Source organism: Ranitomeya variabilis, chromosome 3 (genome assembly GCF_051348905.1).
Source record: "Ranitomeya variabilis isolate aRanVar5 chromosome 3, aRanVar5.hap1, whole genome shotgun sequence".
Lineage (NCBI taxonomy): Eukaryota > Metazoa > Chordata > Amphibia > Anura > Dendrobatidae > Ranitomeya > Ranitomeya variabilis.
The window spans coordinates 410,531,205-410,548,115 of record NC_135234.1 but is presented as its reverse complement, the minus strand read 5'-3'; the positions used below and the strand labels follow the sequence as shown (position 1 = coordinate 410,548,115).

The 16,911-nt window shown below is 45.6% G+C and overlaps 1 protein-coding gene across 1 annotated transcript in view; it reads left to right on the top strand.

Moving 5' to 3' along the window:
- GAS2L2 (growth arrest specific 2 like 2) overlaps nt 1-16,911 on the top strand; it is a 90,350-nt gene that overhangs the window by 2,816 nt on the left and 70,623 nt on the right. Inside the window, exon 2 of the mRNA XM_077296266.1 lies at nt 12,331-12,575. Within this exon, the coding sequence (XP_077152381.1) occupies nt 12,331-12,575 (245 nt within the window). The remainder of the gene's footprint in view (nt 1-12,330; nt 12,576-16,911) is intronic.

The window sequence follows — 16,911 nt, the reverse complement described above, 5'->3', positions numbered from 1 at the left end:
ACTTCCACCTGATGAAGACAGTTTTTTTTTTTAATCAGATATTTTTATTGTACATACCAAATACAACAGTATCCATACAAATAAACAGGGTACATTTGTGTTTTTGTTTTAAAAGAAACAACCCTTCCCCCTCCCCTCCCCCCTCCTCTCTGAAGACCCATCTCCGACCAAACATTACTCCTGGAAAGAAGAGAAAACAAAAAAAGACAATACATACATATTATAATATTTGCAACTTTTTATCACAATCTCTCAATTATTCCCGTCCAGCCATGGCTGCCACAGCTTTTGAAAGAAGCCCATTCTTTTCCTTTTATTATATATACTTTTTTCGAGCTGGACAATATGATTTGCCTGTGCAATAAACTCATGTTTAGTAGGAGGTTCCTCTCTAATCCAATACCTTGCAATCACCTTTCTTGCGATGAACAACAATCTAGCTATAGCCATTTTGACAGTCTCGTCGGCCAGGATTTCCTCCACGTACCCAAGTACACAAACCACCGGATCCCTGGGAATCGAACACCCATAGATCACCCCAATTTGGTTCAGCACCACTACCCAGAACGCAAATAGTCTGGGACAAAGCCATAACATGTGCAGGATGCCCGCCTGAGACTGGGAGCACCTAGGACACCCAGAATCGCCTTTCAACCCGGCTTTAAACAACATATCAGGTGTCCTATAGGCCCTATTTATCACATACAATTGTGACATTCTCCCAGGTTCACTCATCGATAACCTGGGTACGTATTCTAAGATAGACTCCCACCTATCATCATCTATTTCCCCCAATTCGGCCTCCCACTTCCCCCTGGCCTTTATAGGGTAATCTAGTAGAAAGGTGTGTAGCAGATCGCCATATACTTCGGATATAGCCCCTTTTGTTCCATTGTTATTTAGTATAAAGTCTAACATTAGATCTTTCTGGATCACTATAGGCCCCCTCCTCTTCTGTGCCTGAAATGCGTGCTGAACCCGTCTGTATTGATATAATTTTAACCCCGGGAACTGAAACTCCTGCTGCAACACATCAAAAGGTTTAAGGCTCCCATTCTGCATCAACTGACTTATCAACCCAATGCCTTTTTCCCTCCACTCCCCCATTCCTTCCATATGATTGAATTCTTGAAAGGAAGGGTTATCCCAAATAGGTGAAAATTCCGTGAGTCCCACAACCCCCCTTATTCGTTTAAGCATCAGCCATACCTTATGAACTAAATTTATGGTGTGAAGACGAGTTCCCAATTTCTTGAATAGTCCTGCTTCTAGGCCCTGACATAAGGGCAACATGCCAATAATAAATATCAGACTGTTATGACCCCGGCCTTCCTCAAGCCCTTTCCCCCATCCCCTAAGATGTTGGCTTTGCGCCGACAAAAAGTACAACCAGGGGTTAGGCAGGGCAAGTCCCCCCTCATCTTTAGGTCTCTGCAGTATCTCTTGCCTAATTCTCGGGCACCTCCCACCCCATACTAACTCTCCAAATAATGATTTAAGTCTACGGAATCTAGTCCGCGGGATCCAAACCGGAGAATTATGTAAAACATACAAAACCTGCGGCATCACAACCATCTTAAGGAGATTTACTCTACCCACCACCGACAAATGCAGCTTATTCCACACTGAGATTTTGGCACGTAGTTTGGTTATTAATGGTTCAAGATTGAGCTCCTCAAATCTAGTCAGGGGGAGAGACACCTGAATCCCTAGATATTTAAATTGTGAAACCACCCTTAATTTTGTACCTTCTTCCACCTCCCTCGTACAATCCACTCCTCTATCCACCTGTAAAACACTTGATTTGTCCCAATTGATAATCAACCCTGAAATTTGCCCAAATTCTTCAATTAATGAGATTACATTCCTCAAAGGTTCCCCAGGACCCTCAAGAAAAAGCAGAATGTCGTCAGCATACAGAGCAATTTTTTCCTCCATTTTCCCATACACAAACCCTTTTACTAACTGAGACCTTCTGATAGCCGCTGCCAGAGGCTCTACCGCTAGAGCAAACAGCAACGGGGACAACGGGCATCCCTGCCGTGTACCCCGAAATAGCTGAAAACCGTCAGACATTGCATTGTTCACCCTGATCTTAGCCACTGGAGAGGAGTACAGAAGCCTCACCCACGACACAAAGACCGGCCCAAACCCAAAGCATCTCAGAACCGACCACAGGTATTGCCATTCTATACCATCGAAGGCTTTATGCGCATCAAGGGAGACCACCACCCTCCCCCCAGCATTTTCCGCCAGTATCTGCATATTAAGAAATAACCATCTCAAGTTGATGGCAGTGGATTTATTAGGCATAAAGCCCGATTGGTCCGAATGGACCACCTTTTCTATCACCCTGGTCAGTCTGTTTGCCAAGGCTTTAGCCAAAATCTTAACATCTGTAGTCAAGAGTGATATTGGTCTATATGACTCCGGCAATCTTGGATTCTTATCAGGTTTAGGGATGACCACAATAATGGCCTCCCTCATGGAAGCAGGCAATATTCCCCTCTCCAGTGACTCCTCAAAGACCCCCAACAATCTGGCCAACAACTCCTCAGAGAGGACACCATAGATTTCAACAGGGACACTGTCAGCCCCCGGAGCCTTCCCTCCCGCCATGGACCTCAAGGCACCTTCCAACTCCTCCACCGTAAGCGGCCCATCTAACCAATCTCTATCCTCTGCTTCTAATCTAGGTAAATTTGCGTCCTCTAAAAATCTATCAATTTCACCTTCTCTCTGCCCGGTATGTGATGCATACAGTTTGCTATAAAATCCCTTAAAGCCTTCCAAAATTTGGATTCCCTGTGTTACGATACTACCATTCTCTAATTCTAGAGCATGTACGTGTGTCGAATCCCTCTGTGCAGACGTCACCACTGAGAGAAGGTGACCCACCTTCTCTCCTTCCGCATAAAAAGCCTCTCTTTGGAAAGCTCTCGCCCTCTCTGCTTTGCGTAGATGTAGTTTGTTTACCTCTTCCTGAGCCGTTTTCATACGATTCATGGTGTCTTGTGAACGTAAACTACTCAATGCAGCCTCCGCTGCCCTCAATTCCTCCAATATCACTTTATCAGATTCCCTTGTTTGTGTTTTATGCCTAGAGATCTCTTTAGATAGTATACCCCTCAAATAAGCCTTCATGGTGTCCCAAACCACATGCTTCGCCGCGCTACCATCATTAAATTTAAAGAATTCCTTTATCTCTTCCCCGATCTTCCCCATATCAATAATTTGTAACCAAAAGGGGTTTATCTTCCAACCCAATTTAGCCATCCCCCCAAGGCCTTCAATTTGCAGTGTTATCACCACTGGACTATGATCCGACACTATTCTAGGCAAATAATCCACCTCTTGCACCAACCTATCCATTTCTTCGTTACCTAGGGCCATGTCAATACGAGATAGAGAGCCATATGTCGCTGAATAGCAGGAGAAACAGTATGTATCAGTATTACGCACTCTCCACAAGTCTTTCCATGCCACTTCTTTCAAATAACTACCGAACGCTGTCAAATTTCCCTCCTTCCTCAACATAGCATGCTGCCCCCTATCCCAATGATCATCAATGATATTGTTAACATCCCCTATTATGAGCAATGGGACTCCTCCCCACCTGCCAGATAAGTTTAGGATTTCCTGTAGTTTTTTCCCCGAGAACGGTGGAGGAATATACACTGACACGAAACATATCAGTCTAGCGAACACCTTACACACAAGAAATACATACTGTCCATCACTATCTATTACCACCTCTACCTCCTCGAACGGAACACTTGTATGCACGAGGATTGACACTCCCCTGGCATAGGTCGAGAATGTCGCATGGTAGGCCTTCCTCACCCATCTTTTATGCAATATACCCGTTTTTTCTTTTACTAAGTGAGTTTCTTGAAGGCACACCAGCGAGGGTCTCTGTTTTACAATATATTGCAAAATAGCCTTACGTTTTGTATTATTGGATAGACCTCTAATATTCCAGCTCAAAATTTTAACTCTATCTCCCATCATTTTGCATAATAGTTAACCATCTCTTCCTCTTTCCATTGGTCTTCTTTACCCCCCTAAACTGGGCCCTCTTACCCAAACCCCCCCAAGCCCTCATTATTACAAAATAACACCTAACCCTACCCTTCCCTTCCCTCAATAACTTCCTCCCCCAAAACGTTATAACAGACAACGTACAATCTCCTACTCCCTCTCTGTATGAGAAAGGGGAACGCTGTTGCTATCCCAGCAGTGGTTCAGAAGCCAATACCAACCAACAGTAGATTTCCCACTATCTTCCAGTCATTCCTCCCCCCACCCTTCAGAAACAGGATATATAAACAGTTGCGCCGCCGAACACAACCTTAGCGCATAAGAACCATACATCAAATTCTTTTAGTAGCAAATCAGTATTAACCATCAACTCGATTTTTCTCCCCCCAACCTATCACAATAGCCAGAAGACCACATTTGACCCTCCTCAGCGGGTCTTTTCTGCTCCAATACGTTTTGCATTCAAGTCCAGCCAATGTGATACTTCCTCAGGATTTTGAAAAAAGTGGACCTTGTCCATGGCCACCACACGTAATTTAGCTGGATACAGCATAGAATAAACCAGGCCCAGTTCACGTAAGCATCTTTTAGCCTCTCCAAACTTCATCCTGAGCTTCTGTACAATTGTAGAATAATCAGGATATATAGATACTCGGTTGCCGTCGATAGACAGTTCCTCCATATTCCTGGCCCTCCTTAGCAGAATATCCCGATCTCTGTAATTTAGGATTTTAGCTAGAAAGGTCCGTGGGGCAGAGCCAGGGGGCAGAGGTCTGGTCGGCACCCGGTGAGCTCTTTCGACCGCAAAAAGTTTAGTGAGACCGTCCCCTCCAACCTTAGTTTTCAGCCATGTCTCTATAAACTCAGTGGGGTTATTTCCTTCTGTCTTTTCAGGCACAACAATAATTCTCAAGTTGTTCCTGCGCGAACGATTCTCCAAATCATCAGTTTTAAGCTCCAACTCCGCTATGCGCTGGACATTTTTTCTCTCTCTTTGCCAGTTCAGCAATCTGATCTTCCGCTCCTCCCACACGTTCCTCCAACAATTCAACTCTCCCCTCCATCTTATGCATAGCTGAGCGAAAAGAGGCAACTTCCCCTTTAAGGTCATCCACCTGGACAGTTAGGGTTGTCAAAGCAGACTTACAGAACATTACCGCAGAAAAGATATCTTTCAGGGTCGGCTCCCCAGTCTCATCAGCACACACATTCCCCATTTGAGCAGCATATTCCGGGGTCAGCTCAGCTAACTCAGTCAGTGGGGCATTTCTCATAACTGGAACATTGCTGGGTGTCATGGGGGATCCGCTCATCCTCCCCTCTGCCTGCACCCCAGCCTGCTCACACACCTGTTCCCCTGAGTCCGCCGCTCCTCCTGTCCCCTCTCCACCGGCTCCCTGCATCAGCTGTACTGCACCTTCTGTCCTGGCAAATTGCTCCAGTCTGGCGATCACCTCCACTTCTGATAGGCAGCGCTTGCTTTTGCCGCCTCTTCCACAGCGCTGTCGGCGCCATCTTGGGAGCGCGTGCTGCCCGCCATCCCGACCTCCTTCTGCTTCTTGCACGTCATTCTATGGCTTCCTCGCTGTGCGGCTGGTGCCCACCACTCCCCGGATACGCAGGGACTCCTCCACCGGTAATTGGCGTTTGGCGGCGCCTCTAATATGTCCGGATCACCGTTCGGGCAGCGGGAGAGGTCCGGCACACGTCCTCTCACATCTCCTGCTAAGCCACGCCCCCCGCTAGGCAGCTCGATGAAGACAGTTTAACCGTTGAAACGCGTTGTGGTTCAACACTAAAATCCTTGTTTTGGTCTCATTTCCAGCGCTCCTAGGACCGTTATTACTATTCTTTACTGCATTTTGTATCCTCCTAGAAGGTTAATGGCTGGAGCTGCGGTGGACCTTTTTGCTTTCAATTTTAACTGTGACCCTCACAGCGCTCCCTAGTGACTGCTTTCTTTTCCCTTGAATTTCACATGTGTGTGATGTCACTCATCCCCTCCCCTTCTGGGAGTTTGCAAAGGGATAAGAGAGGATGAAAGTTAGGATCTCAGTGAGGAGCGATTTTGTTGGTGACTGCACAGCGATACTCACAAGCAGACTGTTACCGAGGACGGACACAGTACCGATTTTGTTAGTTGGTGCTGCACGCTGTATCAATTAGGATTAGATTCATGGAGTGTATCACGTGCGCGATTAGTGTAACACACACTGGGATTAGATAAAGGGCTAAGCATAGTGTATAACATGATGGGATTCGATATTGGGCTCAGTGCAGTACATCACACAGGATGGGATTAGATACACAGTATCTAATGTATGTGATGTGTGACACAGTTCCATCCATTTCTATGCTAGCAGTGGTGTAATGTGTGACCCTACAATGTCTATGTAAGCAGTGGTGTAATGTGTGTCCCCGCACCATATACATGGATGGGAGCAGTGGTGTAATGTGTGATCCTGCTCTGTCCACTTCTATGGGAGCAGTGGTGTAACATGTGACTTCGCTCCGTCCACTTCTATGGGAGTAGAGGTGTAATGTGTGACCCCACTCGGTCCACTTCTATGGGAGCAGTGGTGTAATGTGTGATCCTGCACTGTCCACTTCTATGGGAGCAGTTGTGTAATGTGTGACCCCACTCAGTCCACTTTTATGGGAGCAGTGGTGTAACGTGTGACCCTGCTCCGTCCACTTCTATGGGAGCAGTAGTGTAATGTGTGACCCCCGCTCCATCCACTTCTATGGGAGCAGTGGTGTAATGTGTGATCCTGCTCTGTCCAGTTCTATGGGAGCAGTGGTGTAATGTGTGACCCCGCTCTGTCCACTTCTATGGGAGCAGAGGTATAATGTGTGACCCCCGCTCCGTCCACTTCTATGAGAGCAGTGGTGTAATGTGTGATCCTGCACTGTCCACCTCTATGGGAGCAGTGGTGTAATATGTGACCCCGCGCCGTCCACTTCTATGGGAGCAGTGGTGTAATGTGTGATCCTGCACTGTCCACCTCTATGGGAGCAGTGGTGTAATATGTGACCCCGCTCCGTCCACTTCTATGGGAGCAGTGGTGTAATATGTGACCCCGCTCTGTCCACTTCTATAGGAGCAGTGGTGTAATGTGTGATCCTGCACTGTCCACTTCTATGGGAGCAGTAGTGTAATATGTGACCCCGCTCCTTCCACTTCTATAGGAGCAGTGTTGTAATGTGTGATCCTGCACTGTCCACCTCTATGGGAGCAGTGGTATAATATGTGACCACACTCCGTCCACTTCTATGGGAGCAGTGGTGTAATGTGTAACCCTGCTCCGTCCACTTCTATGGGAGCAGTAGTGTAATGTGTGACCCCCACTCCATCCCTTTCTATGGGAGCAGTGGTGTAATGTATGATCCTGCACTTTCCACTTCTGTGGGAGCAGTGGTGTAATGTGTGACCCCACTCCGTCCACTTCTATGGGAGCAGTGGTGTAATGTGTGACTCTACTATGTCTATGTAAGCAGTGGTATAATGTGTGTCTCCGCTTCATACACATGTACAGGAGCAGTGGTGTAATGTGTGACCCCACTCTGTCCACTTCTTTGGGAGCAGTGGTGTAATGTGTGACCCCGCTCGGTCCACTTCTATAGGAGCAGTGGTGTAATGTGTGATCTGCTCTGTCCACTTCTATGGGTATGTGCACACATTACGGATTTGGCTGCGGATCCCAGCAGATTTGACGTTGCGGATTCGCAGCAGTTTTCCATGCGTTGTACAGTACCATGTAAATCTATGGAAAATCAAATCCGCAGTGCACATGCTGCGGAAAATTCCACGCAGAAACGTTGTGGTTTATTTTCCGCAGCATGTCAATTGTTTGTGCGGATTCCGCAGCGTTTTACACCTATTCCATAATAGGAATCCGCAGGTGTAAAAACGCAGGTGAAATCCGCACAAAAAACGTTTTACCTGCGGATTTTTCTGAATTTGCGCTGAAAAATCCGCACACGAATCCGCAACATGTGCACCTCCCCTATGGGAGCAGTGGTGTAATGTGTGATCCTGCTTTGTCTACTTCTATGGGAGCAGTGGTGTAACATGTGACCACGCTCCGTCTACTTCTATGGGAGCAGTGGTGTAACATGTGACCACTCTCCGTCCACTTCTATGGGAGCAGTGGTGTAACATGTGACCACGCTCCGCCCACTTCTATGGGACCAGTGGTATAATGTGTGATCCTGCTTTGTCTATGTCTATGGGAGCAGTGGTGTAATGTGTGACCCCGCTCCGTCCACTTCTATGGAAGCAGTGGTGTAACGTGTGACCACGCTCCGCCCACTTCTATGGGACCAGTGGTGTAATGTGTGATCCTGCTTTGCCTATGTCTATGGGAGCAGTGGTGTAATGTGGCCCACCCCCGTGCTCCGTCCACTACTTTACTACTCCCATAGAAATAGACAGAGCGGGGTCACACATTACACCATTGTTCCCATAGAAATGTGTGACCCTGCTCTGTCCACTTCCATGGGAGAAGTTTAGTCTCCTTAAAGAGAATCTGTCAGTAGGATCAACCCTTCTAAGCCATCTATATGGGCATATAGGTCATAGGAAGCTGAAAAAAAATTATATCTGCGATCCAATGTCTTATTCCAGAGAAATCCATGTTTTTCTTAATATGTAAATGAGGTGTTTAGCTCTGTGTGCCGGGCACCAATCTCCTGAGCTTGGTTTAAATGAAAGTTATATAGATCAGGATAGCAGACTGTCAGTCATTACATGTCTCACATTGGTAACGCCCATTTCATTTAACCCCTTCACGACATGCCCCGAACTAGTACGGCGCATGTCGTGTCTCCCCCTTTGATGTGGGCTCCGGCGCTGAGCCCACATCAAAGTCGTGATATGTCAGCAGGGTGGAATCGCGATCCACCTGCGACTATTAACCAGTTAAATGCCTCTGTCAACCACTGACAGCGGCATTTAACTATCGCTTTCGGCCTTGCGGCCGGAAATGCGTGCATCGCCGACCCCGTCACATGATCGGGGGTCAGCGATGTGTTGGCATAGTAACCAGAGGTCTCATTGAGACCTCTATCGTTACTGATGCCGGCTTGCTGTGAGCACCACCCTGTGGTCGGTGCTCATAGCAAGCCTGCATTTCAGCTACATAGGAGCGATCTGACGATCGATGCTATGTAGCAGAGCCGATCGAGTTGTGCCAGCTTCTAGCCTCCCATAGAGGCTATTGAAGCATGGCAAAAGTAAAAAAAAAGTTTTAAAAATATGAAAAAAAAAAAAAAAAATATGAAAGTTAAATCACCCCCCTTTTGCCCCATCCAAAATAAAACAAAAAAAAAATCAAACCTACACATATTTGGTATTGCCGCGTTCAGAATCGCCCGATCTATCAATAAAAAAAGCATTAACCTGATCGCTAAACAGCGTAGTGAGAAAAAAATTTGAATCGCCAGAATTACGTTTTTTTGGTCGCCGCGACATTGCATTAAAATGCAATAACGGGCGATAAAAAGAACGTATCTGCACCGAAATGGTATCATTAAAAATGTCTGCTAGGCACGCAAAAAATAAGCCCTCACCCGACCCGAGATCCCGAAAAATGGAGACGCTTCGGGTATCGGAAAATAGAGAATTTTTTTTCACCACTTAGATAAAAAACAACCTAGACATGTTTGGTGTCTATGAACTCGTAATGACCTGGAGAATCATAATGGCAGGTCAGAGGTCAGATTTAGCATTTAGTGAACCTAGCAAAAATCAAGTGTGGATTGCACTTTTTTTGCAATTTCACCACACTTGGAATTTTTTTCCCGTTTTCTAGTACAAGACATGGTAAAACCAATAGTGTCGTTCAAAAGTACAACTCGTCCTGCAAAAAATTAGCTTTCACATGGCCATATTGACGGAAAAATTAAAAAGTTATGGCTCCGGGAAGGAGGGGAGCGAAAAACGAAAACGCAAAAATGAAAAAGTCTTGAAGGGGTTAAAGTAAGCTCTGGAGGGAGATTCTCAGCAAGATCTGTGTTCGGATCATAGATCTTAACAGCTTATTTACATATTAAAGAATTTGTGGATTTCCCTATTGGATTAGAAATATTTCATTTCATTCAGCTTCCTATGATCTACATGCCCATATAGGCAGCTTAGGAGAGTTGATTTTACTGACAGATTCCCTTTAAGATCAGAATATTGAAAGAAAAGTAGAAGAGCTACATGGAAACTGCAATAATTACCTGTCCTATAAAGATATGATCTTATAATTAATGGCAGAAAAACATGGCTGTGCGTTTGGTGTGTAGTGTTTCCCCACAGTGACTAGATATTTTGAAAAATCTCTTAATATAATGTGAGCAGGTCACGGGATGCAGTGACAGACAGGAGGCAAAGCAAGAGTTAACAGATTTATTAACAGGGGTATACTCCACGCAGGGAGGTAATGGGTTAAGCAAGGGGTATGGGAGGTGAAATTAGCATGGTATAAGAGTGGGGTGAGGTAAAAGACAAAGCAACTGTTCATAAAAGGGTTAACTTAACAGTCCACGCTGGCTTTCTGGCTGCAGGGCCTTTCCACCGTTCCAACGGTGGCGCCCTAGCAACTGGCACGTGATGACTCCAGTGTCATCCTGAAGAAGCTGGAGGTCCGATTCTCGGCGATGGTGGTGGGTCGTCATTGTACCTGGGTCCAAGGTTCGTCATATGGGGGGCAGCACTGTCTGTAGAGCCGCCAGAGTGTGACTCAGCTTGGCAGTAATATGGGAGTGATGAATGACACAGTTCTAGATCAGTCACCTGGTCTGTCTTAGGCAGCATGCGCGCAGTAACCACCGGACCGTAGCGTCAGTAACTTTCGGTCATGGGAGAAAACAGGCACACGGCAGATCTATGTCCACAGTCAGTGTACCTGGACACAGGGAATCTACAGCGCGGGCCTGCGCTATCACGATGCTCAGAGAATGGAGCACCAACCTCTCCCTGCTGCGTGCTCTGTATTCCCGCCAAGTCTGTCCCCTCTTTCCCACTCCCCGGACCTTTTATTGTCGTCACTCCCCCTGCTGTCAAGTGCAAAGCTTTCCCCTGGACAACAATGGTAACAGCCCCGACAGTTCCGGAACCGGCGCAAGAGAGGTACCCCCAGTCTGGTCCATCTTCTTACAATAAAATCCTCCCAGACTGCAAGTGTCAGCATAGATACAACTGGTCATCATGGAAACCCAGTCAGATTTCTGCAATTATATGGGTATATGTAAGGAGCTGGACATACTGCATACGTTCCTTCACAAAGAACAAGTGTATTTTTGTAATTTGGAATGTGTATTGTGATGGTGTTGTGTTCTGTCCAACAGTAGGGAGAGTTAGAGTTAATATTGGGACTAGCCCAGAGTGGAAGAGGCTACATTGAAGGGACAGAGACAGTTTCCTGTCAGGACATCAGATAGAGCCCAGTGTGTCTGAAGTTGACCTAAGGTCTGGACAGAAAGCTGCACAGCATGATGTGCGTGTCCTGAAGTGAGGAGACCCTGAGACAGTTGTTAGAGTGAACCCGGGTAAAGAGAAAAATAAAACCGACAGGAGGACAGAGTGATCAAACAGAGACGGGTCCTGGGACAGGAAGCCTAGCAGAAGGGCTCATAGTTTATAACTCAGAGAGGTAATGGGCCAATACAGGGTAGAGTACGTGAGAAGATGAGAGTGCCCTGGGCTGGACATGCAGTGCGTCACTGACAGTAAAGTTAGGCATCGGCCATACTGGCAACATAGATCCTTTGAGGGGGAAAAAGACGCGGAACAGTGGGTTGAGAATGACTCTTGCTAACTAGACTGTAGTACTGAGCTGAGTTGTGGTGAAGGAAAGTAAAACACTGGAGATAGAGAACAAGTGAGTAACGTGAAAGGAATTGGAACCATGTGTGGAAATTGCTTCGTATTGTGAAGGAAACGGTCATAAAGTTGTGTCCCCACTATCTAGTGTATATAATCCCCACCAAGTTATCTTTCAGTAAAAGGTTTATTTTTAACTGGTGGTATCCATCATTGGACATGTCAACATGTAGTACTGGCCAACCGAAGTCATCGGTAACATGCGGCTTTCAAAGGTGTAGCGCCCCCATAGAACTCAAGTCCACACACCCCGCCAGGCGTTAGAAATGAGTATCTCACCCATGGCTACCGCCTTGTGCCACATTACATATCAATAATACAAATCCTAATTTAAAATTTTGAGATGAATACACATTTTGGCGTTGGTAAGCACTGTATATTATAATCCATACTTTTTTTTCAATATATAATCTTTTCAGATGTCCTGATGTTTGAAACAGAAGATTTAGTTCTACGAAAGAATGAAAAAAATTTCATTCTGTGCCTGTTAGAACTGGCTCGACGAGCATCTCGCTTTGGTATGAGTGCCCCAATGCTCATCCAGATGGAGGAGCAAATTGAGGAGGAAATTCGTGAGGAACTGGAATTGCCACCTGTGGAGATCCCACTCCCTAAACCACCAAGCAAAAGAAAGCTTTGTGACTTTAAAAATTTGGACCAAATGGTAAGTCACTATCTTACTAAATAGATATTATATAATGGCTAAATGTTGTATGCCACACATAGAATGTCAAACCAAGTTTAGTGAATAGTACCAAATCTACCTTTCTCCAAGTCTATTTTTTTTCTCTTTGGAATGGCTCTTTCTTCTCATTTGCACTAGTTTGGCGAGAAAAAAAAATGTGAAAGATAGATAAAGGCAAATGTCAATCCTCGGTGTATTTCCCTCAACACTAATAATATATGAATGTAATTTAGATTAAAAGGAAAGTGGGAATAGTTGTCCATAGAAACACAAACTTGTTAAATAGAGTAATCTAGAGTAATTAAAGATGGGTGAACCTGAACAGTAAAGTAAACAGTAAAGTTCGGGGAATGTGCCGAGCGCCTAGTGTTTGGGCACGGATCCCGAACACGGACTTCTCCATGAAGTCCGTGTTACTGTTGGGGTTCAGCACTCCGAACATCAGCTGTTTCCCACTCTGTCATCTGCATGACAGCGGGAGAACCGCGGTCACAGGAATCGGCTGATGAGAGAGTACTACTACCATCAGCCTACATCTGCTGTCGCCGATAACAGGTTTACAACCTTTACAGCACCATTATGCGAAATGGCACTGTGCTCACGGTGATCTAATTGAGGTCACCACAGTTCATCATCCTGGCTCACAGTTAAGTTCCCGTGGGAACACAGCCTCAGTCACAATCAACGCTAGTCACTGAGGCTGCCATATCATCACCTTATTCTCCCATGGTTTTAAACCTGGATGGTCGCATTATGGCACTGTCCAGATTGTAAACCGTATATCGCAGACATGGATTACAGCATGGGAAATTTTCACTTCGGATAGGTGAGAGATATGGTTGTTTTATTATTTTTATTTTCTTTACAGGGGACAAGGGCCTCAATGGAATGAGTGTAAGGTGAGTATAATGGTTGTTCATTATTTTCTTCTTTTTTTTTTTTTACACGGGACAAGGGCTTCAATGGATTGTGTGTAAGATGAGTATAACTGTGTTTTTTTTAATTTTTATTTCAAATATAATAGTCAGACAATATTCATGGCCCCTTAGCAGCCTGAGAATACCAGCCCCAAGCTGTCTGCTTTAGCTTGGCTAGTTGTCAAAAATGAAGAGGACCCCATCCCACTATTTAAATAATAATAATAAAATAAAATGGCTTAGGGATCCCTGTGTTCTTGATAACCAGCCATGATAAAGCTGACAGCTGAGGGTTGCAGTCTGCAGCCGCTAGATTTGTCTGCACTGGTTATCAAAAATAGAAGAGACCTCACGTCTTTTTTCTTTTTTTAAATTTATTTATAATCCCATCAGCTATGCCTGCTGTCGCTGTTATCAGCGACAGCAAGCGTAGGCTGATGTGAGTAGTACTCTCTCATCAGCTGATGCATGTGACCAGCCGTAAACCTTTCACCGCCGATAACAGTGTTGGCTCATGCTGTCATTTGACAGCGTGGGAACCACAGCTCTCTAACCGGCGGTAATAATCTTACCCCTGATCAGAGCCTGTGTTTGCTGCACTGTCATGCAGATGATAGCCCGGCAAACAATGGATGTTCGGGCCCCTCATTCATATTTTTTTTGATGTTCGGTCCATCCCAAACCATCAGGTGTTCGCTCATCACTAATAGTAATATGTAGGTCAAATTCATAAGAGTATGTTCAGACAGTGCTTTTTTGCCGATTTTGTTTCTGCCTGAAAAATAGAGTGTTGGCAGAAAAATAGAGACGGAGAAATGAAGTTCTCCATCCTCTCGTCACTTGTAATCCGTTCTTGCATACAAGAGAATCGGACCACAGTAAAATGACACTCTGATCACACTCGCAGCAGAGTTTGAGCCAAGAGTCATTTGCATATAGCATCCAATCTCTCGCAAGTGAGAATCATCGGATGTTACTTGTCAGTGTGAGCGAGCCCCAATAATGATAAAAGCATGATTTTACTAATAAATTTAAAAGAACATAGAGAGAGACCAATATACTGCACAGTATGTGGGTGGTATATAATTAAATCATTTTACAAGATAAATAGATGTTAAGATACTGATAGGACTCAAATATTACATAACTATAATATATATACGTATTAGCACAAGAGATCCCTCCAATGAAGGCAGGCACCCTTGCCCGATGTGTGTTTCACTTTCACTGCTTATTTTTGCCTACAGACATGCAAACCGAATCAAAAGGGACATTGCTTAGCAAAACATTTTGGGGGGCATTCTCACGTGTTTCTTGGGGAGGGGATATAATGTAACAGATTTTCTGATGTAGGCTATGTGCACACGTTCAGAATTGCTGCGGAAATTTCTGCGGCATTTCCGCAACTGTGCCACTGGTAAAACGCATGCAGAATTCACATGCGTATTCCCGCTAAACACTAGCAGTTTACAAGCGTAATTAGCTTGCAGAATGCTAGTATTTTCCAAGCGATCTGTAGCATCGCTTGGAAAACTGATTGACAGGTTGGTCACACTTGTCAAACATAGTGTTTGACAAGTGTGACCAACTTTTTACTATTGAAGCTGCCTATGCAGCATCAATAGTAAAAAGATCTAATGTTAAAAATAATAATAATAAAAAAAATCATGATATTCTCACCTTCCGTCATCCCTCGCAGCCTTCCCGCTCCTCGTGACGCTCTCGGTAGCGTCCGTTCCCAGTAATGTCTCGCAGCAATGATCCCAGGTGACGTAGCATCACGCGAGACCGCTATGTCATCAAAGGTTATTGCTGCAAAGCATCCCTGGGAACGGGAGCATCGCGAGGAGTGGGAAGCCGCGGGGGACGCCGGAAGGTGAAAATATCATAATTTTTTATTTTAATTCTTTTTTTTACAGGTATTATGTTCCCAGGGCCTGGAGGAGAGTCTCCTCTCCTCCACCCTGGGTACCAACCTCACATGATCCGCTTACTTCCCGCATGGTGGGCATAGCCATATGCGGAAAGTAAGTGGATCAATGCATTCCTATGTGTGTGGAATCCCCACGATTCCGCACAAAGAATGAACATGCTGCATTTTTTTCCGGAATGCGATTCCGCCGCGGAAAAAAACGCAACATGTGCACAAAAATTGCAGATTGCTTTCTAATAACAGGATGCTTAATGTATGCGTTTTTTTTGCGGTTTCATAGCGAAAAAACGAGAAAACTCCTGAACGTGTGCACACAGCCTAACAGTAGGGTATACAGAACATAAGCACATCCACTTTTTCTTTTCATTGCACTTTTGTAATCTTGTACACACAGGACATACAGTATGTATGGGATTGATGTGATATTTATAAATCATTTTGTTACCTTATTAAAAAAACCTAATGGCAAGCTACTACAGTAGATGCAAAGTCACCTCTAAGTGGACCTGTTTTCTACGGGCTGTAAGACTATTCTTACTGAGTGTGTTGGGGGACACTCGCTTGGCTGCGATATTCAAGCACACGGGCACGGGTTTTTAAAACATAGCAGTCCATACGGTTTATTAAGCCTCATAAACCGGGTTATGCACAGTTCATAGAACATCACAGGCACCAACTGGTGATATTAACTTGCCTCTTCAAACACTTTAACTACGGGTTTGACTCACGGACACTAAACATGCTGGTCCTCACTGACCAGTTGCCGTGGGTTACCACACAGTCCAGGATACAAGCACCAACAGCTTGTGGAGGTACCTTATGGGAGCTCCTGCTCCGTCTGCTGACTCGTTGTCAGTCCTCTCTCCTGGGGAAACTGCCTTACGGGGTTCACCAACTTGCCTGGCCGGCACACAACAGTCAGTCCAGAGCCACTGAAGGACTGTAGCTTCCCCAAGTTCCACTGTGTGTTGCTCAGGGGTCCTGGTACACCTCCCAGGACCTCTCACGCCAGCATGTGCTCTCCAGGAAGCCTCCTACCAGGTCTTCCAGCACAGGGGCATACACAGCCCACACACAGCGCTCAGGAACCCCCTGTAACCTCACCACTCAGGTCCACTCACTGGAACCACACAGGAACCCAGGGACCATGTGACCCACACCCTGGTCACATTATGTACCTGTAACCACACCCACAGTAATGGATCACATGGCTGGTCACGTGATCCTGACATCACTGCAGGTCTATTCTCACGGCCTCAATACAACTCCGTGCACATACTGGGGAGACCATGCAGCGCTCCCTACCTGTTACAGGGGTCACTGCATCACATATCCCCCCCTTCTGTTCAAACTTGTGGGGTTGAACACCTGTCATACACGTGGGGTCACGAGACATGTCACGCACGTTACCTTGCCCTATCAGTCGAGGGAACCGTCTCAGTCGGTTTTGGGCATCACATACAAT